This window comes from Sciurus vulgaris (genome assembly GCF_902686455.1).
Source record: "Sciurus vulgaris genome assembly, chromosome: 17".
Classification (NCBI taxonomy): Eukaryota; Metazoa; Chordata; class Mammalia; order Rodentia; family Sciuridae; genus Sciurus; species Sciurus vulgaris.
In genome coordinates, this window is record NC_136478.1 from 60,237,757 (window position 1) to 60,262,620 (window position 24,864).

The 24,864-nt window shown below is 54.6% G+C and overlaps 2 protein-coding genes and 2 long non-coding RNA genes across 6 annotated transcripts in view; 2 read left to right on the forward strand and 2 right to left on the reverse strand.

The window, feature by feature from the left end:
• TMEM143 (transmembrane protein 143) lies at positions 1–17,660 on the reverse strand. Its single transcript, XM_079119440.1, is given in 9 exon segments — positions 1–1,073; positions 1,557–1,746; positions 5,663–5,942; positions 6,396–6,526; positions 7,524–7,718; positions 15,038–15,142; positions 17,036–17,276; positions 17,622–17,629; positions 17,631–17,660. Coding segments are annotated over 9 exon segments (1,380 nt in total). The 5' UTR covers positions 17,646–17,660; the 3' UTR covers positions 1–858.
• The window catches only part of LOC306648945, a 440,075-nt gene that overhangs the window by 410,426 nt on the left and 4,785 nt on the right, over positions 1–24,864 (forward strand). The gene's annotated exons all lie outside the window — the stretch shown is intronic.
• The window catches only part of SYNGR4 (synaptogyrin 4), an 18,369-nt gene continuing 4,785 nt past the window's right edge, over positions 11,281–24,864 (forward strand). Inside the window, exons 1-2 of one of the 3 annotated variants that reach the window (XM_079119444.1) lie at positions 11,281–13,104; positions 19,323–19,526. In XM_079119444.1, coding sequence (XP_078975570.1) covers positions 19,434–19,526 — 93 coding nt within the window. In that variant the 5' untranslated portion in view covers positions 11,281–13,104; positions 19,323–19,433. Of the gene's footprint in view, positions 13,105–17,858; positions 18,152–19,322; positions 19,527–24,864 lie in introns of those variants that run through there. The other 2 variants (XM_079119443.1, XM_079119442.1) reach the window with 2 other exon arrangements.
• The window catches only part of LOC306648946, a 4,094-nt gene continuing 971 nt past the window's right edge, over positions 21,742–24,864 (reverse strand). The window contains exon 3 of the long non-coding RNA XR_013760538.1: positions 21,742–22,199. This is a non-coding gene — a long non-coding RNA (uncharacterized lncRNA). The remainder of the gene's footprint in view (positions 22,200–24,864) is intronic.

The following is a 24,864-nucleotide window of genomic DNA, read 5'->3' on the forward strand; positions in this document are numbered from 1 at the left end:
TTATTAAACACAATTTATTCCTTTGGGAGACAGGAGAAGTTGATAGACCAATAAATATTGCACAGGGCACTGGTGGTGGGGAAATCCAGGAAGAGGTAGTTTCTGTAGAAAGGGTGAAGGACCCAGGCAGGGAAGGCACCTGAGGCTGTTGGGAGCCTAAGCTTGGGGTGGGGGTGGTTCTCCAGGCCCATAGCTTCTGCCTGGCACCAGGTTCCCAACCCCTTCAGCCAGAACACCTGGTCAGCAGTTGATCAGATGGCCCACCACACAGCAGCAGCAACGGATGCAAAATGCAGGTTCCTTTAGAAAATCTGATTGGTTGGTTCTCTGCAGACAACTGGCTGCGCAGAGCTGATGGTGCCCAGCAGCTGTCACTGGCTGTTTGCCAGAGGGCAGGGCCAGACGGCTCTCATTGGCTGCCGCCTGGAGCCCAGCCCAGGTGTACTTGGTGGGCAGTTCTCCCCAGGAAGCTAAGACAGTGATATACAGCCTCGGAGGGCACAGCTTTCACAGCTGGGCCTGGCAGTTCATAGAAGCCAGAGCTTAACAGCTGTGATTGGCTGACACCCTCATCTCCTCAGCCTCACCATGTGTGGATGTTACAGAGGGGTGGGACTAAGAAATGGAACTGAAACCCAGCTAAATAGCTTTGATAGGCTGTTGGTGAGAAGTGGGGATGCCTAGCAACCGCTGCTGCCTTGGTTGGCTGCTTTAAGTATACAGAGTAGCAAAAATAATTGCCTGTCAGTAACTGGAAGTTGGAGAATGACATAGTATCCATGATTGACAGCTTGGCGTGGAAGAGGCGGGTCTTGGTTCCTAGCCAGGTGTCAGGCAGACAGGGCAGGGAGGGTGCAGTCAGTTGTTGCTACTACTGGGTGTGGCCTGGGAGGACTCAGAAGTGACTGGAGCTAACTGATCTAGTTTGGGGAAGCCTGGGGGAGGGTACAGCCCCGTGGTGGGGGTCAGGGCTTGCAGGTGGGCCAGGGCCCGAGGTCCATCGAAGGCCACGTCACAGCCTGACTGGGCCAGAAGCCAGTTCTCCACCTCTGACTGGAGCCACTTGGCGGTCTCTGCAACAGGACAGGCAGGTGTGAGGTCAGACTGGGACCAGCAAGGGCTAGGAGCAGTCACAGGGAGAGCCTGAAGTTTGGGAGACCCCAGGAGTACACTGGAAGCTTGGAGGGGAAGTAGAACAGGCCTAGAGGCTCCATCTGGGCCCTCATCTGGAGACAAGTCATGGCCTCGTGCATGTCCCAATGGGGACCACCTAGGGCTAACACAGGGAGGGGAGTGTGCAGAAGAGGGGCCATGGTCCAGGACCCTCATTCAGACGGAGGCCAAGAGAGGCAGGTCACACCTAGACCAAGATCGGAAGTTGGGTTCAGGATCCTGTCTGCTGAAGGACAGGGTCTCCTTGCAAGTCAGTCAGGTTCACCAGTGGGAACCAGAGCTGGGGGCTGGAGGGAGTAGACAGCATGGAGATGGTGTCTCCCTGGGCTGGGGTCCCTGGGGCAGGGACATGGCCTAGGGGCTCACGACGGAACAAGGCCTACCTTCTGGTGGGCCACGCATACCCTCTGGCCGCCGGGCCAGAAAGCTGTGCGCCAGCAGTGCCTCCTTGGTGTGCTCCACCTGTGCGCGCAGGGCCAGGGCGCTGAGCAGCTCCGAGTTGTTGGACGTGCTGCGGTAGTACAGCATGTGCGCCAGCTCCAGGGCCTGCATGCTGCGCCGCTGCCCAAACATCTGCCGGACAGCTGCAGGGTCAGTGGGCCCCTGGCTTGGTCCTGCCCAGTCCCCGCACCCCTGACCCTAGAGCGGACCCCACTGGGAGGTAGAGGATGCCATTGAAAACCTACAAAGTCCCAGGCCCTACTAGACCTCCAAATCAGCTCCCCCAGGCTGAGGCTGGAGGCTGGGGAGGTCATTGTTTTTGGGGGGTTTTGGTAGATGGACAGAATGCTTTTATTTTATTTATTTCTATGTGGTGCTAAGGATGGAACCCAGTGCCTCACAGGTGCTAGGCAAGCGCTCTGCCAGGAGCTACAGCCCAGCCCATGGGAGGGCGTATTTTTAACACACATTCTCTTGCCCCAGGGCTCCCAGGTAGCCCCATCAGGAAGATGGTTTATCCCAACCCTGCACTGGATGGCTCATCGGCCGAGTTAATGGATCTGCCCGTGGATTTCTAAGCAACCTGAGTTTTAGCCTTGGAAGTGCCTACTACAGCAAGCCCTCATCTTTGGCTGACACACTTCCGCACTTCCAGATGAGATGTCTAGGGTCTGCTTCAGAATGATAGAGGTGGGGTCCCTGGATGAGTTCAGACTTGCTCTTGGTGCTGGGTGCTGCCTACTTGGGAGCTCCTCACTGTTCTATTTCTGCTTCTGTGTGAATTTTTACACAATGAAAAAGGGGTTTACATATTAAATTGTAAAGAGAAGTGAAGGAAGAAGAGGCAGGCCTGGAGCCCAGGTGTCTTTCGCTATCCCCTCCCTCCTGGACACCTCCTCACTTGGTGTCCCTGAGGAGCAGAGGGGAGAGCCCGCCCCAGCCCTCGGTGCTCACCCAGGAAACCTGTGCTCAGATTCCTCCATTCACCCACAGAAGGAGCTCAAAGCCTTCAGGTCTGCAACCACCATGGTGCCAGTCACCACCATGCCCCTGCCAGCCGCAAACCCCTGGCTAAGACCTTGGTCCCGGGGTAACACTGTAAGTGAGGTGAGGCTGACGCCCAGAAAAGTCCAGAAGTCAACCCAGGGAAATGGAAGGCTCAGGACACACAGCTACCATGGGACAGCCACGCGGTGAGGGTGCCTGCAGAGTGCCACCCGCCTCCTGTGAGGTCCGGGGTGACCTGCCACTGAGGGAACACAGCCCACGTTACGCCAAGGACTCAGCTCCGTATGACGGTGCCTTCTCGCCGTCCCAGCACCACTGGGTTACGTCCTGCGTGGAATCAATCGCCGTTTCCTCAACTGAGGGCGAGATGCAGGGATAGGGCGTCAGGGACCGGCTCGTGTGAACACAGTAGGTGCTTTGCCTTTGTCTGCAAGCCTACGGAGCGGACTCCTCTCACATGGAAGGAGGGGGTCCTGCCCCTCCACCACATGCAGATGAACCCAAGGGTCCCCTGCCACCTGAAAGGTCCTTTCAACACAGCACTGCCCACGATGACAGCATCTCCCAAACCCCCTGGAATGGCATCTGGGGAGGCCCCACCGTCTACTCAGCCACCGCCAGACCCCTGGCCCTGCCCCACCCTGGCACGCTCCTCGCCGGCTTCGACCCCAGCGCCAGCCCTTGAGCCGAGCCCCACCCTCCCCCACCTCCAGCCCCTGGCTCAGGCCCAACCCGCTCCTCCAAGCGCATCACCCCACCCCTCCCCGGCCTGTCTCCCGCAGTGGTCAGTCCAAAGCTGCCCTGCCCCTCCCATGCTCACGGCCCTCCCATGGCTCCCTAGAGATCTGGACATGGCCCCTCCTGTGCCTCCCTCTGCGCGCAGGCCTGGGGACAAGGCAGGCCTCCGTGAGCAAGGCCTGCCCTCTGACCAGTCAGGCCGCCCCCAGTCTGCTCCTGGAGAATACTCACTGCCCCCTCCTCAGGGGCATCCTGGGCTCCTGCACTGCCTGCCACCACCTCCCTCGACATGTGACCATCTGTGTCCATGTGCCCGGCACCTCTCCCTCAGGAGAAGATGGGGCCCACACATCTCTGGGGCACCAGTTCAACATCCTCAGGCTGCCCAGGGGCCTGCTCTGCAAGGGGCTCAGGGGACTCACAGGGAAGCCAGGGGTGCAGCAGGGCCCCCAGGAGCACCATCCTGGTCTGAGCTGCCCAGAAAGGCTTCCCAAGCAGCCTCTGGGTCAAGGGCAGGGGTGAGTAGGCACTCATAGGCGGGAAAGGACATTTCGGTCTACAGGAACAGCACATGCAAAGGCAGAGTGAGAGGAAGCAGGGCAGAGGTGGGCACAGTGCCCAGGAGTGCTGGGCATGCCAAGCGAGAAGCAGGAGTGAAGCTCAGTCTGCTGAGGCTGGCGCTGGGGGAAGGGCAAGGCCAGCTCTGGGTCGCATGGGCTGACTGGAGGCGGGAAGAGGGTAGGAAGTTCCAAGATACAAAGGACCATCACAGGTGGGAAACCTGAGCAGAGGCATCAGGAGACCTGTGCTCAGCCCGGCCAGGGGCCAGTGTGAGGGGCCCTGTGGGGAGGGCTGCCCCCGCCAGTCGCTCCAGACTGAGCACAAAAAACCCAGCTGGGGCTGTGGTGGAGAAATGGCTGGGAACACTGAAGAAGCAAGGCGCTCCGGAGGGGAAGGGGGTCCCGAGCCCTGCCGGGGTCCCACCTGTACAGCTGGGGCAGCCAGGCAGGAGGCGCCTGGGGAAGGGGCCTGAGGAGGACAGGAGATCCAGGAGCAGTGACAGGCAGGGGGAGTGAGCCACGGGACACAGGCGGCCGGGAAGGAAGCACGTTCAACCAGGCGCTAAACCAACCAGAGAACTGGGCCCCCGGAACCTGGGAGGCCCCCACATGTGAAGCGCTCCCTCCGAGCCTTCCTGCAGATCCAGGCAGCCAGCAACCTCTGGGCCAGTGCAGCCTGACTATTATCTGTGGATTTATGACCAGTCTTCCTGAGAGCTCATCGCGATGGCTGCAAACAGCTTGAAAACTAGTGAGCCAGCAAATGAATGATCAGGTACAGTGGACACCTCACACCCGCCTCACTCCTGGAACCAGTGCCAACCCTTGGGAGAATCAGTAAGACAGTCCTCAGGCCACCTGAGACACAGCTCAGCAAGCAGAGCAGCTGCCAGGATGCCAACCTTCGCTGGCCCCTGCGGCCATGAATCCTTAGATGGTGAACAACCTGAGCAACTGTATGAGGCGGTTCTGCACTCACATGTAGCAGAATCTAGAAGGGAGCTTATTAAAATACAATTTCCTAGGCCCTGGTCCCAGAGTTTCCAATTCAGTTCATCTGGGCCAGAGCCCAGAAGGCTGCATTTGTAAACCATTTCTCCCAGTGATAATGATACCCGGCTAGGGTGGAAACTCATGGAACAAATAGTCCAATCAGTAATAATAACCATCATCTTAATAGCTAACTCTCAAATGGTACTTCCGGTACTGTGTGCCAGGCTCTGTTCTCAGCCCTATATGCATATTAATTCACTTAATCCCCACTCCAACCTATGAGTTAGGTCCTGCCATCAGCCCCACTTTGCAGATGTGACAATTGAAATAGAGAGGTTAAGCAATGTGCTCAAGATCTCACAGTTAGAAAATGGTAGAGTCAGATTCAAAGTCATGTAGTCTGGGTCCAAGCCACATGCCCTCTTCCACTCCATACAGAGCTTCTCACAGCAGGTGCCCCAGGAGGGGTGGAGCGCTCTCCCAGGGCCTCTCACCTACCTGAGTAGGTGCCTTTCCTGGATTCACTCATTTAACCCTCACAACAGCCCTGCCAGGCAGGCCTCACCATTACTCCCATTTTCCAAAATAGAGAACTGAGGCACAGAGAGATTAAGGAACCCGCCCAGAGGTGTGGAGTGCATCCAGGAGGGAGGGCCCCAAGAAGTGTGAATAACGCCTGAAAGAAGGAGAGGTGGCCTGTCCCTCTGGTGCCAGGCGGGGACACAGGAGCGCGGGGGCCGGCCACGTACCTTGGAGGCCCGCAAGCCCATGAAGATGGCAAAGAGCAGCAGCAGCAGGGAGGTGGCCATCTTGAGGTCCGAGAGCACCACCATGCCCACGTTGACGAAGAAGACCAGGCCCGAGGCCACCAGGGTGAGGTTGAGCAGGGCGCGCTGCAGCGTGGGCGTGCGCACCTTCAGCTCAGGCAGCAGCTGCTCCAGGCCCTCCAGCGGCGTGTCCTTGAAGCTCTTCAGCACCAGGTGTCCCCGCTTGGTCCGGGCGGCCAGCACCACCCGCTTGAAGTACCTCCTGACGGACAGCCAGAGGGACGCAGGTCAGGATGCCGAGGCACCCGGCCAGCGACACCCTGGGCTTCACAGTTGCGGCGGATGGCCAGGAGCAGGTGTGTCCACCGTGGGGATGCCTTACGGGAGGGAGCAGCCCGCGGCTGGCCACACAGGCCGTCCACCAGGATCCTGCCAGGCCTCCCTCTTCAGGACGGGGCCTTCCCTCCCGAACCGCAATTTCCCTCACTTGGAAAAACGGGGACAACTGGTCCTGCCCTCTCTCCTCCTCTGGGAGCACTACTGTGACTCGCTTCCCTTGGGAAGGAAAGGCGACATCTGAGTGACTCATGTCTCCCCCTTCCTCAGCTTCCCACCCAGGCCCCAGATACCCAAACCCAGACACTGACCTGTCAGTCCCCTCTCGACTCTAACCTTGTTCCCTCTCGCTGCAGCTGGGGAACAAGGGCCGCCTCACCTCTCTGCAGGGGGCAACTTGGTGAAGAAGCCACGCTTGGAGCCCACACTGGACATACGAGGCATCTGCCCGACTCGCTGGCCCAGGGCCCAGAACTGCATGTAGATGTACTGATCCAAATTTATAGTCACCTGCCAAGACGGATGAAGGAAGCAGAGGCAGCTGAACCCGGCTGGGGGCTGAGGGAGGAGTGCCAGAACTAGATCCCCTCCCCCTCCCAGAAATGCTCTCCCTGTCACCACTCATCATTCGGTGTCTGGGCCACACGTGGTTGTTCAGGTTGTGCACTGCACACCAGCACTCCATCCAAGAAGGAGCCCTGCACATCCCAGTCATCTTTACTACTTGTCTTTCCTAGAATCAAAGACGCCGCTGATTTTTTTAGATTTGTTTTTTTTGGTTCCGGAAATTGAACCCAGGGGCACTTTACCACTGAGCTACATCCCCAGCCCTTTTTATTTTTTTATTTTGAGACCAGGGCTTCACTAAGTTGCCCAGACTGGCCTGGAACTTGCAGGCCTCGGGCCTGAGCCAGTTTCTGGGATCACAGGCAGGCGCCACCACATCTGGTTGAAGGTGCCACTGATTTAAGATATGCCATTGTTTTATGAACCAACTATGAAAGAAAATACACTGCAATTAAAACTGCCACATCTCACCACCGCCTGTGAGTCACATTCCAATTTCAGAGGTGACAAAATATCACTCTGGAAGATGTTCATTTTAAAAATCATGACCATGTGGACCTTTGAAAGATGATAGTGTTTTTATTACAATGTCACTGACTTTAAGGATGAGCACTTTGTATTGTTTTCTGTTACAATTTTACAGCAGGTGGCGACAGGATCTAGTCCTGGGAAGCTCCACAGGTCACAAGGCTGTTCTGTGTGTGTGTGTGTGTGTGTGTGTGTGCGTGCGTGCTGGGATGGAACCAGGCCTCATGCACGCTAGGAAGTGCTCTGCCCGAAGCCACACCGGCCCTGGGCAGGATGCTCCTCTAACAGATGGCGCTGATGTAGCCTGGTCTGTCCGCCACGCGTGCTGCGTGGGCCCTGTGCTTGGAGCGCCACCCCTAGCAGCCCCTACCCCAATGCCTCCTAGCGCTTTGGTCCTCTGGAAGACAAGTACCTGGACCTCATCCTGAGGGTGGTGGACCACCAGCGCGTAGGCCAGGGCGTCCTCAGAGAGCGGGGAGAAGTTGGCCTGGGCCAGCAGGGGCTCCAGAGCTCGCAGCACCTCCTGCTCATTGGACAGACGCTGGGGGTCCGTGAGGGACGGCTGGTCGAGGGTCTCCCTGTCAGGGTTGATGGGATCATACAAGGCCTGAGGAGAGAGTCACAGAAAGAAACAGCCTGGGTCAGGGCATGAGGGGCCATGGGGACACCTGTAAAGACATTTACCCAGAACACTGAGGCAGGACATGTAACGAGGAGGTTTGGTAAGTATGCCCTAGAGTCACAGGGCTGGGTACGCATGTCCTGCTCTCCATACGTGCCCTGCACTGCCCTGCCATTCACCGTCTTCCAACGCCACTGTGCGGGTGACAACCCGCCCGCTCCGGCATGGCCTCTCCTCTACCAGCACCTGATGTCCAGCTCTGCTGTGTGAGCAGTGTACCGCCTGTGCAGAAGGCCAGGGCTGCCCAGGTGCAGGCTACACTCCCTGTGGCCCTCAAGGGGCAGATGACCAGGAAACTGGAGTTCCGTCCAGGGCCCACGAGCAGAAGTGACATCTGCCTGACTCCCACTCTCGCTTTTCCGCCAGCCTAGGCTGCTGCCTGGCTCACTGCACTAGGAACAGTTTCAAGTTCTCTGTACATGCTGACATTTTGAGACCCTGGAAGACCTTTCAGAGAGACCGCCCTCCAGACCCAGTCAATTCTAGAGACAGCAAGGGGCCCGGCGAGAAGCTCACCCTGCCAAACACACCAACCACTCCACGCCAGGCCTCCTCCCTCAGCCCTGCACCCCAGGAGACGTCGTCCTCCAGGGACATCATCCAGGGCCAGAGCCGGCGACAGGGACCACGCCACAGCCCAGAGCCCAGAGCCAACGGTTATCCAAACTAGGGACCCTAAGCGTCACCGCCCGCCCTGCCCCGCCTTCCTGTGGAAACCCCGAGGGCCCTGCCCAGCACTGGGTGACTCCAGGACCCGAGGACAACAGCTCTGTCCTTCCTGAGCCTCCCCTGAGGCCCCTCTGTGGCTGCAGCTGACTGACCACCTTGTAAGAGAAGACAGAACACCCACCATCCGGTGGTGACCACAGGGGACAAAGACGATGCCTAAGGGGGTGCAGGGCCACAGGACGGCAGGGGCTGTGCTCAGATCACCCCATGTGGCACATAGACCATGCACCCTGGCCCACTCGCCTCCTCTGAGCCAGCACAGGGGCCCGTGGTGACAGTCACTGAGCTGCTGCACCGACCCACTGACTCATGACTCCCCCTCCTCTCGATGAGCTTCATCTTTCACCTCAACCTTGACCCTGGGCTTCTGCTCACCCTGCTTCAACTCTTGCCAAACTAGTCCCCACAGGAAGCACCTGAATCGTCCATAGATCCCCCTGCACCCAACAGCGTCCACTGCATTTGGAATAGAATGCAGACCTCCCCATGACCTTCCAGGCCTCTCCCCGATGGGCCTTGCCCACCTCATCCTAGGTACCTACACCCCTGCCCCCCACAACTGCTGAGTGAACGAAGACGACGCATTTGCAGTGGTCCAGCCTGCTCGGCTGGTGGAGAGACAGGGCCTCAGGAGGACAGAGACTTGCCCCAGACAACACGACAAGCCCCAGAGGGAAACTGCCCTCTGCAAAGCCAGCCCACTCCCAGCCTGGCATGCCCCTCAGGAGAGGGAGCCTTCGGGAGCAACCTGGGAGGGCCAGGCTGGACTTTGGATGTGCAGAAGGAAGGAGGGTAGGATCCTCCAAGTGGGCAGAGTGGCCTGCCCAAAGGCTTGCTGGTGGAGAGCCAGGGTCGCGCAGCCAGGGAGAGACAGAAGTGGAAGGGCTGAGGGTCCTCATCTGAGCGAATGGCCAGGGCTGGGATGTGCTGGCCAAGCACAGGGGCCAGCTGCCTGGCTCCTTCAAGCCCAGGCTGACAGTGGGTCCCTTGGGCCACCCTATCAGAGGCATGGTGTGACCTTGAGAAATTCCATTCTGGGCCGAGCTGCAGACTGAGACGGAGAGGCTTTTGGAGCTGGCGAGAAAGAACTCTGCATTCATCAAGCATCCCTGCAAGCCAGCTCTCCCTCCCGGGGAGCTTCGCATTCGCCCAGGGCTTTCAGCCAGGAACCTGGACAACGCACGTGACGCCTGCTCCCTCTTCCCCACAAATCCTGCCTCCAGAACAGGTCAGCACTTCACCCAGCTCTCTCCTCCCCACCAGCCCTGCCCGGCCACATCACCACTGCCTCCTCCACATGCAGCCAACACCTCTCTCGATGGTGTCCTCAAAATCCCAGGGGCCCCCACTGCCGACCCGCTCTCCACAGAGCCAGGGAGATCTCGGCGAACAATAATGACAATAATAAATGAAAATCACAAAGCACATTTCAATGCCTGCTTACCATGTGCCAGGCACACTTGGAAGCTGATTGTGCGTGAATTCTCCCTGTATGGAAGCAGTACTATTGTTAGCCTCGTTTGCAGATGTGGAAACTGAGGCACAGAGAGGTCCAGTAAGCACCCAAGGTCACACAGCCAGGAAGTAAACTCAGAATCATGCATACCCCATGTCCATCACCTACTAACCCCTTCCAGGGCTCCCCTGCCTTCAGGAACCAGGGCCACACCTGCAGGGCCCCAGCACCAGCACGGTCTCCCAGTCACGCAGGTGTTTGTTCCTCCAGTCTGGGCGCTCTGCACACGCCACTGCTGGGAGGCTGTCCCTGCCCCACCTCCCTCCCTTCCCTGCCAGACCTCACTCCTCTGTTACGCTGCAGCTCCGCCGCCACTCTCAAAAAGCCTCCCCAGGCCTCGCTGAGGAGGCCAGGCAGGTGTGCACCACACAGAGGTGCCAGGTCTGAGGGTACTGTCATCGACACCGCAGACACAGTCACCTTCAGATGAAAATAAAGGGCACAGAGCAGCGCTGTCCAACAGTCTAGAACTGCGCTGTCCCATAAGGTCACCGCCGGCCACATGGGGCTACTAAGCACTGAAACATGATGAAAGCAAGTGAGGAACAGACCATTTACAATTTATTTCATTATGAGTATTTTACACTTAAGAGCCACATGAACCTACCACACTGATCAGCACTATGCTAAAGAAAGGGGGGCCTGGCTGCAATCTGCACATGGACCCTGGTAGACAACAAGGCCACCTTGGCGTCTGCCTGCACAGAACTCTGCCCTTGACCCTCCCCGCTGCACCCATCATCCCCATGAGTTCACTGGAGACGGCATCCGATTCACAACTGTCCCACCACCCCTGGCAGCTCCTCGCAGGAAGGTGTGGGCCTGACTCTGCTCCTCGGTGGAGCCCCAGCACCTGCCCCAGACCTCACTAAACATCTGCTGGAAGAGCAAGACTTCACTGGGGCTGGGCGAGGGCTGCTGTTGCCATTTCTATCCCCAAGCGTTCCCTCGGGCACCTCAAATACCTCTGCCTACCGAGGACTCCCAGATTTCTGAGTACAAGCCTGACGTCCCTCCCGAGCGCCACACTCGTAGGGCCCGGGCCGACCCAAGGCACCCCTGAAGACATCAGCAGGACTCCCTGTGCCTCCTGCAGGGTCCTCCAACCCACTGTCTCACGCCAAACCCCGCCCCCAAGCATCCTCTCACCCCTGGCCCTTCCCAGGAGAAGCCCAGGACCCCTCCCTTCCCCACACATCCAACCCTTCCGACAGTCCCCACCACACCACAACTGAAATAGATCCAGGATCTGAAGCTTCTCGTCCCCTGGTCTGAGACAGATGGGGGACAGTCAGCTTTGCTCCCCTGGCCTGCACAGCCTGAACTCATCCATTCCCTGGGGATGGCACAACTCACGCCCACCTTTGCAGTGGCCCTGGGGCTGGGCTCCCAGTTCCAGCCCTCGCCCCCAATCTGTTCTCCCATAAGCCGCCAGAGGGCGCCTGTCCCTGCTCACGGTCCCTCTCTGCTCAGAACCGTCCCTGGGCTCCTAGGGCTCCCTCACTGTGTCCCTCACACAAGTCACTCCTGGTGTCTGTCCTGGTGTCTTCTCTGCCCTCATCCCCAGCCCTCGGCCCTTGTCTCACTCGGCTCTAGCCTCCGGGGCCTACTTGTTCTTCCTCCTACACACCATGCACATGCCAGCCTCGGGTCTCTGCATTCACTGTTCCCTCAGATCTCTGCCTGGCTCCTGGCCTCCTTCAAGTCTCCACTCAAATGTCACCTCCTCAGGGAGGCCCTTCCTGACTACCTTGCCTAAAATTGGAAAACCTCCCCTATCTCACTCTATTTTTCTCCTTAACTACAGTTGTCAAATCAAGGGGGAGAAATGGCAATTAATTGATTGATGGATAGATAAAATTTTGAAGTAAGTCCTGTGCAATATTTGAGGACCATATTACACGAGACATACTTACACTAAATAAGTTCTTTGTAGTTTATCTGAAATTCAAATTTAATGGGGTATAGTGGGTTGATGAGTAGTCCCTAAAAATTCATGTCCCCCCAACAAAGGAAAAAAATAAATTTTAAAAAATTCACACATATCCCTACTAAGTGCAGTGACTCATGCCTGCAATCCCCACTACTCTGGAGGTTGACACAGGAGGATGGCAAGTTTGAGACCAGCCTGAGTAACTTAGTGAGACTCTGTCTCAAAATGAAATTTTTTTAAAAAGGACTGGGGGTATACCTTTGTGGTACAGTACCCCTGGGTTCAATCGCCAGTACAGAAAAAAAAATTCACAGCCCCTCAGAATCTCAAACTATACCCTCATTTAGAAAGAGAATCTTTTCAGAGAATTAGGAGGTAAAGATCAAGAGGAGATCATGCTGAATTGGAGAATGAATGTCCTTATAAGAGACAAAAACGAGACAGAGAAAGGCATGTGACGCCGGAGAGGGGGTGCTGGAATGAGGATCTACAAGCCAAGGAACACCATGATTGACACCGCCGCTGCAAGCTAGGAGAGAGGCATGGACATTCCTGCCTGGGAGACGGTAGGAGAAACCAACCCTGCCGACACCTTGACCTCAGACTTCTGGCCTCCTAAACTAGAAATAAATGTGTTGTTTTAAAGCCACCTCATTTACAGAAATGTATTATGGTCGCCCTTGGAAATGAATAAACTGGCTGTCCTGTGCTTTATCTGGCCACCCTAATCCGTAGTCCTTAGCACCTTTTGATGTATGGTGTTTCTCTCTGCCTCTTTAGCATGAGAGTCCCCAGGAGGCAAACACACACATCTGTCATGCTCACTGCTGTGCCCTGGGACCTGGAACCATTCGGAGGACACCATAGGAGCTCAATAAATATTTATCGAGTAAAATCAATGAATGAATGAATAAGAGAAAGAAGGTTGAGAGAGAGGTCACCCACCAAGGTCACCAGCACCACTACTGAACAAGTAAACTAGTGTCTGAACCGAGCCACTCTGATTCTGTCCCTGCTCCAACGACTTCCTTGAGAGACAGATCATCAGCAATGATCACCCCAGGGCTTGTCTGCCTCTGCCACTTCCACCCTGCTCCCAGCACCTGGGAAAAGTCTTCTGCTCAGAGATACAGGTATACTCCTTTATATTCTTTCTGCCTCGCTGAATATTTTAATGTTTAAATACTTTGTAAAACAAGAAAAGCAAAAACAACAACACTGCCTCTTGAGGCCAGAGGTGCCTCCCCCCCATGGAAAAGAGGGACGATGCACACGGACAGGGGCTCAAATTACATCTCCACCACTTGTGAACAGTGTGGTCCTGGGCACTTTCCAGGCCTCCCAGAGTCTGGGTTTCTGCTTGGGCAAATGGGGCTGATGGCAGCTGCCTCTCGGGGCTGCAGGAAGGAGACACAGCACTCTGAACCTGGCACAGAGTGGTCAGTGAAGAGGTTATGATCACCATCGTTACTTTTCAAAGCAAGGAGGGGCGCCATCAGAGCACAGTGGCAGGGTAAAGTGAGGGTGAACTCACAGACCTTGGGTGTCCAAAGGCCTGGCCCTTGACCAGCTCCAGGGAAACCCTAAGTCCTTGCAGTGTCTTGTACAATAAAAGTGTCTCAGTTTACCTGGGCCATAGCCACTCCAGAATCTATGCTAACACTGTCGGGGCTGAAGGCTCAGGTCAGTCACCATGCCTACAACTGCCTGGACACCAAGGCTCAGGGAGCGTCCCTGGTTGGCAGTCCACCTGCTGTACCATCACACACCTGCAGTGGACTGACTTTTCCAATCTCCCCCGTATTCATAGGTTGAGATCCTAACTCCCAGTGTGATGTTAGAAGGGAGTACCTCTGGGAGGGGATTAAGGCATGAATGGGATCAATACCTACATAAAAGAGACCCCAGAGAGCTTTCTCACCTTCTTCTACCATGTGAGGGCACCATCTATGAACTAGGAAGCAGCCCTCATTAGACACCAAAGCTGCTGGACCCTCCATCCTGGACATCCAGCCTTGAGAACTGTGAGAAATAAATATCTGTTGTTTAAGCTCCCCTTCTATGGTCTCCTTTAGTACCATTCTAGATCCTTCCAGAGCTTCCTCAGCCCAGACCCACATATTCCACTCATCTTCCCACCTGCCTGTCTTACAGGCAGCTCACATTCCTAAGTCTAAAACGAGCTCCCACTTCCTCCTGCCCCGCCCCAACCACAGTCTTCTGCATCTTAGGTAATGGTAGCTCCATCCTCCCGGAGGCTCAGGCCAGGGCCACTTGTCTCCCTCCTCGTCTCCCTCCTTGTCTCCCTCCCTGTCTCCCTCCCTCACCAGCTCCCTCCAACAGAAAATGCAGATGCCTTCCAACCATCAACATCGTCTGATTACTTTTCACCACTTCCGCTGCTATTACTCTTTCCGGAGCTTCCATTATCTCTCACCAGACAATCATAACAGACTCTTTAATAGCTCTCCTTGCCTCTGACAGGTTGTTCCCAACACGAAAGCCAGAGGGATCCTGTCAGCACCTAAATTAGCTCATATCTCTCTGCTCGGAGCCCTCCTGTGGCTCCCAGCCCACTCAGAGTCCATGTAAAGTCCTCCCGTGGCCCACAGGCCCAGGAGGATGTGTCCCATCCCCTCTGTCCTCATCCACCCCCGCCTCTCCCTCACTCCCTCCAGCGGCACTGGTCTCCTCGCTGTTCCTCCAGCACCCCAGGCCCACTCTCCCCAGGGCCTTTGTACTTGCCTCTCTCTCTGGAACACCCTCCCCAGAGACCCCCTCTGTCTTGTTCCCTCTCTTTACTCAGGTCTTAGCCTACTTGTCACCTCCTCAGAAAACCCTTTCCCAACCACCCTGTCTAGAGAGGCCCCGCCTCATCCCTTTACACCACTCGGCCATTTTGCTCTTTGGGGCACTTACTCTACCAGGCATTGGGAATGCCAGCTCCAGAAGGGAGCGGTGACACCTGTCCAGTTCACTGCTCTATCTCCAGTGCTTAGACTCCCAGCAGGTGTCAATGACTAGCTGAAGAGATGAGCACGACAGGGTGGAAGGGCACGTCCTCACCTGCAACTTGGCCAGGATGTGATGGTAATGGAACAGGGTGCAGAAGTCCACGTGGGCTGAGAACTCCTCCAGAGCCACCTTCTCTGACGGGCTGGAGTGGAATTCCTGTCACCTCGGGAAGCAAAATCTCTTTAGGCCTCTTTCCTGTGTCCTGTGGGAGGAACGCTTTCCCTGATGGCCCACACACAATCAGGGCTCTAGGCCTTTTTTTTTTTTTTTGTACTAGAGATTGAACCTAGGGGCTCTTTACCACGGAGCCACATCCCCAGCCCTTTTTATGTTTTATTTTGAGACAGGGTCTCACTAAGTTGGTGAGGGTTTCACTAAGTTGCCAAGGCTGGTCTTGAACTTGGGATCCTCCTGTCTCAGCCTCCTGAGTTGCTGGGATTACAGGAGTATAGTACCAAACCCGGCAGAATACTAGGCTTTTTTAAAAAACTGTTTACTTGGGGTTGAGGGAGGAGATTTGACCAATTTTTTGGATCAAAAGCCAAGGCAACTCAATACAGTAGAAACCAGATGACTTAAAGAACAGGGGGCTGGAGCTCTCATTTTGACACTTACTTACCAACATTCACACAGGGCATCTTGCATGCCACCTGCTGTCTGCTGGCATATCATCCTCCAGACGATGGGGGATGAGTGATAGAATTATAACCTCCATTCTCCAGAGAGGGAAACTGAGGCCCCGTGAAAGTCATTTGCTTCACAGTGTCTGTGTGATATGACCCCAATCCAGGCCTGTATGACTCTAGAGCACTCATGTTAAACCACCTTGTTATAAACCCTGTTTCAGTGCCCTGGATAAATGTCTTCACTTCCCAGAGCCTCGGTTTCCTCATAGGCAGCAGGGAATCACACCATTTCTCAGAGGACTAAGGGGAGAATCTGATGAAGTTTGTGTGTGTGTGTGTGTGTTGTGTGTGTGTGTGCAGTCTCGTGAAGGACTTAGTACATTCAGCAGGCATTCAGTAAATGATTGTTAGACAAGTGCTGGTCCTCAATAGTGACAGGTATGATGGTGCTGGTGGGTATGAGAGCTCAAGCTCTGGAGCAGCATTAGGACTAGGGTGAGGTCAAGAAAGCAACCAAGGGCATAAAAGAAAGAAGGCCCTCACTCTTAAGGCCAAGTAAATGCCCCACCTAGTCCAGGCCCAGTTCTGGAATTAAGCCAAATGGCTCAACTCTGGGCCACTAGGCCAGTGCAGTGGCACACACCTGTAATTCCAGCACTTTCGGAGGCTGAGGCAGGAGGATTGCAAGTTCAAAGCCAGACTCAACAACTTAGCAAGGCCCTAAAAAAACATTGGGGATGTGGCTCAGAAGTTAAGCACCATGGGTTCAATCCCCAGTACCAAAAAAAAAAAAAAAAAATCTGGGCCACTATATTTGTGGCCTTGGTTGAGTCACTTTCCTTCTACATACTTTTTTTTTTTTTTTTTGCAGTGCTGGGACTTGAACTGAGGGTTTTGATGCTTGTAAGTCAAGCACTCTACCAACTGAGCTATTTCCCTAGCCCTCCCTCTGCACACTTTATCTACAAAATGGGGGTGATAGTGGTATCTCTTACTGGGTTGCTCTGATAATACAATATGTGACAAATTCTTAGCACTGTGCCACAGAGTAAGAATTCAAATAGTGTGATAATAATTATGATTATAGCTTTGTGAATTTGTAAGTATAATTTTTATTAGATTGTAGGAATAATATTGACAAGAATGATTACTATGCCCATTTTACAGAGGGAAACCCACACATCTGAGAGTGACTGTTAGGCCCAAAAGACAGCCTGAAGCCAGAATCTATGCTGCATCTGCATCTCAGAGCTCTGGCCCCTGCATCCCTACTAACCTTGCGCCCACTTGGGACGCGAAGGAGACCCCGGAACCACAATTCCCAGGAGGCGCCAGGGAGGTCCTTTACAGCTTGCAGGGCCCCAAGGCCGCGAAGCCTGCCGGGAATCGTAGTCCCCAAGCTCGGACCCAGGACAGGCGGTACCTGAATCAGAAGGCGGAGCAGCTGCTCCTTGGAGAACGGAATGAAGCGCTCGCGGTACTGCTGGGCCCAGTCACGGGGCTCCGTGGGGTTCCACATCTTTCGGTACACCCCCATCTTGTCCGCCAGGGACGTCAGGGCCCGGGGAGTCCCGAGGAGCGCGGGCAACAGGGGCCATACTCGGACCCTGGACGCCCAGACCCCTCGGGTCACATGCAACATAGCCAGACCCTTTCCCTGGAGCCTAAACAGAGGCAAATGAGCAGGAGTCAAATGACACCTGTAGGAAACGCTCTCCTCCATTTCCCGCCCTCCAGGGGACGTCCCTCCCAGGATGGGCGCAGAACCCATCTGCCCACTTCGAGACCCCTCTTGCCCGTCCCCTCTCACACTGCTCAGCTGGTGTGACTCCTAGACTGAGGTCAGAGGTCTTAGGGTCTAGGATGTTTTGAAGGCCCAGAGACCCTATAGTGATACAACTGGCTTCCGACAAGGTGGATCTTAGGAACACAGGAAATACTCGGAAAGGCTATGCAGGGGGTGCAGGGCCGCCCTCCCCCGGCCATGCAACCCCCCGCCCTTCCCTCACCTTAAGTCAACGTTCGACTGTCATTGACCCTCCTGCGCATGTGCAAGGAGGCGCCCTAGTCCCCGAAGATCGGCTTCAGCTAGCAGTAAAACGCATGCGCAAAGCCCGGGTCCTTTAGAAACGCCCATTTTCCCCCACTTCCTTATGTCAACTGCGCGTGCGCAACGCGCAAAGTTCCCCCCCTTCCCCCGATCGTTCGTTTGGGTGAAGCGCATGCGCCACAGTAGTGTCTCCTTGTCAGCTAGCTTCAAAGGGAAGGGGCGGAGTGGGCGCGAGACTCCCGAGAGGGCTAGGGCGGTGCAGGGCGCCCGCGCGCAGCCCGCCAACGGCGAGCTGACCAACGTCCGCCCAGGCCACGCCCTTGCGCAAGCTGGCTCCCGAGTTGGCGGAAACGGAAGAGGGCGGGACTTGGGCGCAGCCAATCAGCTGTGGAGGAGCAAAAAGGCGGGAAAAGAAGGAACCAAAAGAAGGCTGAGGTGGCGCCCCGGACTAAGAGGGGAGGGCGGGCAGAAGGAAGTGCCGGGCTCCAGGTGACGTATTTCGGCCCTCTAGAGCAGGGGTGCCCCTTTGTCAAGCAGCGTCACCCCCGAGCCCCAGCGGTCCCGTCCCACGTCTCTAAAGGGGGTCCCTCATTCTATGAAGGTAACCTAGCCCCGGGGGTGTGGCCTCAGGCGAGGGGACAGCTCCGTTCCGAGCTCCACACATCGAGGACAGGACCACAACTTGAGGAAATGCACATTATGAAGATGATAAAGACGTTACCGAGATCTAAGAGGAAATAACCCCCCAAACCACAAGGACTGCCTAAAATACACCCTGAATGCCGTGTCCTCCATAATGGGGGTTGTCACCCAGCCTGAAAGGGATTCCTAGTCTTCAGATCCTGCCCCCTATCCCTTGGGATCCCGTACTTTCCAGAAACTCCCACCTAGGTCCTCTCAGAGAAGGTCACCTTTAACTGGGCCCTCAGGCTCCTGTCAAGGACATAGCCCCCAAATGCCCTCTCCAGGCCCCAACTCCTTGGCCTGGGCTCCCTCACCCTGCCCTCCCACCCTGGTACCCCTGGTCCACAGTCCCCTCACCCACATGCTGAATTCTGGTACCTGAAGCAGCCACTTCACTTATGGGCCCCCTCTTGGGATCACCAGCAGCCCTGTAACCCTGTGCCCCATTTTTAGGACCTCCAAAAACAACCTCATTCCTATCCCCATATCCTGGAATGCCCAGCAACCCTTTCACCCATTCCTGGGACCCCTTGCATCCTGTCACCCCACATCTCCCTCATCCTACATTCCTGACTCTTGGCAGTCCCAGATATCCCTTCACCCTGCCCTTCCAACTCCTGGGGACTGAAACCACCCCTTCAGCTGTCATCCCATTCCTAGGACCCTCAGAAGCTCTCTCACCCCTTATCCAGAGCTCCTGGGACCCTGAAGCAGGCTCGTCACCCCATATGCCCCATTCCCAGGTCCCCTCACTCCATCCCCCACCTCTGGAATCCTCAGTAGCCCCCTTACCCTATACCCCAATTCAGAGGACCCGTAACAACTTCTCATCCTGCACCCCAGCAATGGGCCCCCAGCAGTCCCTTCACCCCAGACTCTGACTCCTAAGACCTCTGGCAGCCCTGCACTCCACACAATCCCACTCCTAGAACCCCAGGCCCTGACACTGGTGTCCTGTGTCTGTACTGTCTTGCAGCAGCAAGCCCCAGTGTGGGCCTGGAGCAGTCAGGTGGCGGCACACAGCAGGCAGTGCCCAGAACCTCTGTCCCGACCTCCATCCAGGGACCCCAGAAGGAGAAGAGCCACTATGCACCTCCCCGAAAGCCTGCAGGACCTGGCTGACAGTGAGGCTGTGCATTTTCTGAAGAAGCCAAAGAGCATTGCACGGATCTTGGAAGGGGTGAGGCCCCTATGGCCCACCTTTGGGATGTGGGATTGTGACCCACAAGATGGGAGTCAGAGGGAGGGGGCAAGAAGGGTCAACGATGAAATGGAACAAAAGGGAGATAATAACTGATGCCATCTTTGAGCACCCAACTGTGCCCCACATTGTTCCTAGCACTGATTGACTCTTTGCAAGAAAAACCCTTCAAAGGAGGTGCTGCAAGCCCCATTTTGAGCTAAGAATACTAAGGATCAATGAAGTGAACTAATTTCTTGTCTTGAAGACTGTGCTGTTCAATGGGGTAGCAATAAGTCACGTGGCCATTTCAATTTGAACAAATTAAAATAACATAGGCTACTCCTCAATCACTAAGGCCACATTTCAGGTACTCAGCAGCCACATGTGGCTACTGGTTCTCAAATTGGACAGCACAGATATGGAACATTTTTGTTGTGCCAGAAAGTTCTATTGGACAGCATTGACTAAGGTCACATAATAAGAGACAGTGCCAGGGTTCAAACTTGGGACTGTGAGATACTAGAGCCATTTCATTTCCCTGCTCTTTGGTTAGGGTTGTGGGAAGAGAATATGTAATGTAGACCTAAGATACCAGATGTACAGTGGCCACCGTGTGTCAGGCACTGTGCTGAGGCTTCATATGCATCTTTTGTCAGGGAGATTCTGAGAATTGAATTGAACCCAGGGGTGCTTAACCACTGAACCACACCCCCAGCCCTTTTTATTTTTTATTTTGAGACAGGGTCTCGTTCAGTTGCTTAGGGCCTCACTAATTTGCTAAGGCTAGTCTAAAACTTGGAATTCTTCTGCCTCAGCCTCCTGAGTAGCTGGGATTACAGGCAGGCGCCACCAAGCCCAGCTATATACATCTTTCAATCATTACTACATCCCCATGGAATCTGTACACTAGAGTCAAATCCTCACTTGATGGACACCTGTAATCCTGGCTACTGGGGAGGCTGAGGTAGAAGGATCACAAGTTTAAGACCAGCGTTAGCAACTTAAAAGACCCAATCTCAAAATAAAAAATAAAAAGGGCTGAGAATAGAGCTCAGTGGCACAGTGGCCCTGTGTTCAGTTCTCAGCACTAAAAAAAAGAAAAAAATCATCATTCGGCTCAGACTCTGCTGTGTGACCTTGGACCAATCACTTCTCTGGACATCAGTACTTTAGGGGTCAGAACTGTGGCTATGGGCTTTGACCTTTATTGCTTACTGTTGACATAGCTGGACACAGCCCAGGGAGATGATAAATTTGATGCAAGTCAGAGGAGTAGGTAGGGTGTCCTATGTCAGAACTTAGGGTTTCCTGCCAGATTCCTGTCTCCCTGCCCCTTCTGGAACAAAGGGACCAAGCAGGCCTAAACGAATTCTACCCTAGCCATGTGCCATCTGTTAGAGGGGTGTACTCCCCAGTTTGCTCAGCTGGCCCTGACATGACTATTAGTAGTACCACTTTTCATTCCCAGAAGTGCCCATTTTGTTCCATAGCTCACATGGTCACCTTGTCTGTGTGACGTGAAGCAAGTTCCTTGACTCCTCTGAACCTCTCTCCCTTGATCTGTAAAGAGAGTGTCCTGTTACCCTGCTTGAAGGAAGGGCTGCTGTGAAAATGAGACAAGTTAATGCCTATACACAAGGAGCACAGGCCTGGGGAGTGGCAGGCTTTCCTGAAATAGCGACTGTTAGTGGAACAAATCATGACTTGTGACGGAGGAGAGGGATGGGTTTCAGCGCCCAGGATGATAGGGATTTGTGTTGCATTGTCCTTCTTCCCCAGGGAAAGAGGAGAATTGCAAATGTGAATGTGCCTCTTCCCCCAGTGGTGGAGGCTCCTTTATTCCTCACCGCAGCCCTATGACAGGGACATTACCGTCCCTGTGTAACCCAAGGGGAAACTGAGGCTCCCAGAGGTTGAGTGACTTGCCCAAGGACAAGACCCAGCTGGTGGGCAAGTCAAACTGGGATCTGCCCGCCTGTTTCCAAAGCCTGGGCAGGAAGGGCACAGCAAGGGAGGAGGCCCAGCTGGTGTGGAGGGGTGCGGACAGCGGGGGAGGGCTGCTGGCTGTGCCAGACGTTCTGGTCACGGACTTTGCCCGCCGATTCCATCCTCCCTCCTGCCCGCCCTCTCCGCCTTCCCCCCTGGCCTGGCTCCTCAGTAGGGAGTCTCTGGGCAGCTGGTGCTCTGGTCCTTCTCACTGCCGCCTGCCAGCTGCTGCCTTAACTGATGAATCTTTGCTCCCTCCCTGGGGACAGGCCAGCGAGGGCATGGAAGGAGGTTGGACTCAGGCTCCAGTTGACTAGGGTCTCTTGACCAGCTGAGCCCCCTCCCAGAGCCTCCGGGTTCCCTGGGCTCTATCATAGCCACAGTCTTCTGGGTAGTGGGCAAATAGCCCAGAGGCCTGGAGGTCAAGAGAGCTGGATTCCAATCCCACCCCATGTCGACCTTGAACAGACAGTTCCCTGGCTTTGGTTGAATCCTGAGAACCACCTTTTCCTGAGCACCTAGGAGGACTGAGCCCCCACCCCCACATTTCCCCTCTTCAGAGGATAGTGACAGATTGGGAAACTGAGGCTCCAAGAGCTCAGTGCTGTGCCCAGGGCCACACGGCTGGCAGAGTAGGACGCATCTGGCTCTTTCCACTCCGCTGTAATGGCTTCGATTTATCACCTGTGAAACAGAAATGAATTAATAACACCTCCCGCATGGGCTTGTCTTGGGTTCTGGGAGGTGATGCAGCTGAAATGGTTATGGGCTCAAAAATGATTGATGCATTTTCCCATCCTAGACCTGGCTCTGCCTGGAACCAGCCACCTCAGCTGGGGCTCATCCTACAGCCTCCCCCTAAGGGTGGCTGTGGGGTCAAATGAGACATTGCTATGAAGGCAAAGTGCTTGGCAAAAAGAGGGACTCCTGGTTGTTGTCGTTGTGGTGGTTATAAAGCTGTTAAGACAAAGGACAGAGAAAGGAGATGGGCAGGATGAAAGCTGAGGAGTTTAGGGGCCGGTCCTTTGCCTCCTCCACCCTGCTCCAAAGGACAGGCAAGAGCTGGAAGAAGCCAAGGCCATTCACTCTTTCACGTCTATTTGCTGAAGTCCAATCTGGTACCCGGTGCTGGTCCTAGAAGGTTCCTGCCTCGAGCTTGTCCTGCCGGACTTCAGATTCTAATGAAGGGCCATTTGCAGTGGTGCACACCTGTAATCCCAGCTGCTCTGGAGGCTGAGGCAGGAGGATCACAAGTTCAAGGAAAGCTTTAGCAATTTAGTGAGACCCTAAACAACTTAGTGAGACCCTGTTTCCAAATAAAATATTAAAAATAGGGCTAGGGATGTGGCCCCGTAGTAAAGCACTCCTGAGTTCAATCCCAGGTACCCCCCCAAAAAAATTCTAGTGACAGAGTCATTTTTAACATGTCCCTTCCCTCAACCCACCCACCCCCCACCAACTCCAATTGCCATCACTGCCATATCCAATCAATCACCAAGGCCAATTTTACATCCTAAATATTTCTGGATTCCCCAGGGCTCCCGCCTCAGCGTTTCTCGCCTGGGCCCCACCACCAACCTGCTCTCAGGTCTGTGGGCCTCTTGTCTTGTCCTCCTCTAGTCCATCAGCCACGTGAACCCAGAGGACTTCTCTAATCCTCAGGTCTGATCCTGGCCGTCCTCTGCTCAGAACCCTTCCATGCATAAAATTAAGTTCAAATAAGAAATTCAACTTTCCATGGCTCCCAAAGTCCAGGTCCCTAGGACTGGCATTCAGCATCTCATAGGCCTCGCTCCTGCCCACCATTTCAGCCTCATCTCACACCAGATCCCTCAAATGAGATTCCTCTTTGTCCTGAAGAACCCCTGCTCTGCAGCTTCTGACTTTTTGCTCATGCTAGTCGCCCTGCTTAGAGTGCCTTCCTCCAGCTGGGGATATAGCTCAGTGAAGAGTGCTTGCCAAGTATATGAGAGCCTTGGGTTCAAGCCCCAGCTCCACAAAGAAAAGAAAGAAAAAGGAAAAATGCCATTCTCTTCTCTGCCTGGGAAAATCCTCCTCCTCAAGGTCCAGTTCAGATCTCAACTCATTTTCTCCTAAGTGCAGCCCCACGATTCCACTAGACCTTGACTGTCTTCTCCAGGCACTCCTCCATGACCTCCCCATCTCCACACAACCAGAAGGGCTCTTTACACACCCAGAGCTGGCCCTGCCCCTCCCCAAGGCTCCCTATTACCCTCCAAACTATGTTCCCATTCCTCACCCTTTAACACTCCTTATAAAAATGTCATCCAAAAGCAAACATCATCCAGAAAGCCCCCTGAACCTGCTCCATCCACCCTCGACTCCAGATACACACCTGCTCCTCCTGCTCTGGCATAGACTTTACAACGTGGCACTGCAGTAATCTGAGACAAACAACTGGGGCTTCAACTTTTCACACATTGCACCTCAAAGCATTTGGCCCAGTGTGAGGTAATATAATGAGGGGTTAGAGCAGAGCAAGGAGCCGGACTGCAAGGGTTCAAATCCAGGCTCTGCTGCTTCCCGGCTGACCAAGTTCAGCCAACTCCTCAACCTCTCTGCCTCAGTTTCATTATCTGAAGAACAGGGCCATTAATAGTGCCCACCATAGGGTGATGTAAGAATATGTGTAGAATAACAAATGAACATTACAGAAGATAGACATAGACTGTATTCTCCATCTATAATCAAGGGGTACAGGAATATTGTATTTGTGGGGTTTTGTTGGGTTTTGGTACTGGGAATTGAAGCCAGGGGCGCTTAAGCACTGAGCTATATCCCTAGCCCTTTTAAAATTTTATTTTGAGATAGTTACTAAGTTTCCCAGGCTGGTCTCAAAGCGATCCTCCTACCCTGAACTCCCAAGTTGCTGGGATTACAGGCGAGTACCACCAGGCCCAGCTTTGTATTTGATTTTGAAAAAGTTCTGAAACTTGCTGGGGTTGTGGCTCAGTGGCAGAGTGCTTGCCTAGCACATGCGAGGCACTGGGTTTGATTCTCAGCATATAAATAAATAAAATAAAGGTCCTTTGCCAACTAAAAAAAATATTTAAAAAAAGTTCTGAAACTGTGCTGGGGTTGTAGCTCAGTGGTAGGGCACTTGCAGAGAGAGGAGCTGGAGAGAGAGAGAACACACTCGCTCATTCAGCTCTCTAAGGTGGGTGCTGAGCATTCAGCATGGGGACTTGGGTGTGATGGCAAAAAGCAGGAGTGAATGGGGAGAGAGGGAATGAGGAGAAGGGGAGAGTAGAGACCACAAGGCCCCAAAGACAAAACTGGGGGACTGGGACTCAGTCCTGGGGGTCCGGGGATCATGGGGGAGGGCCAG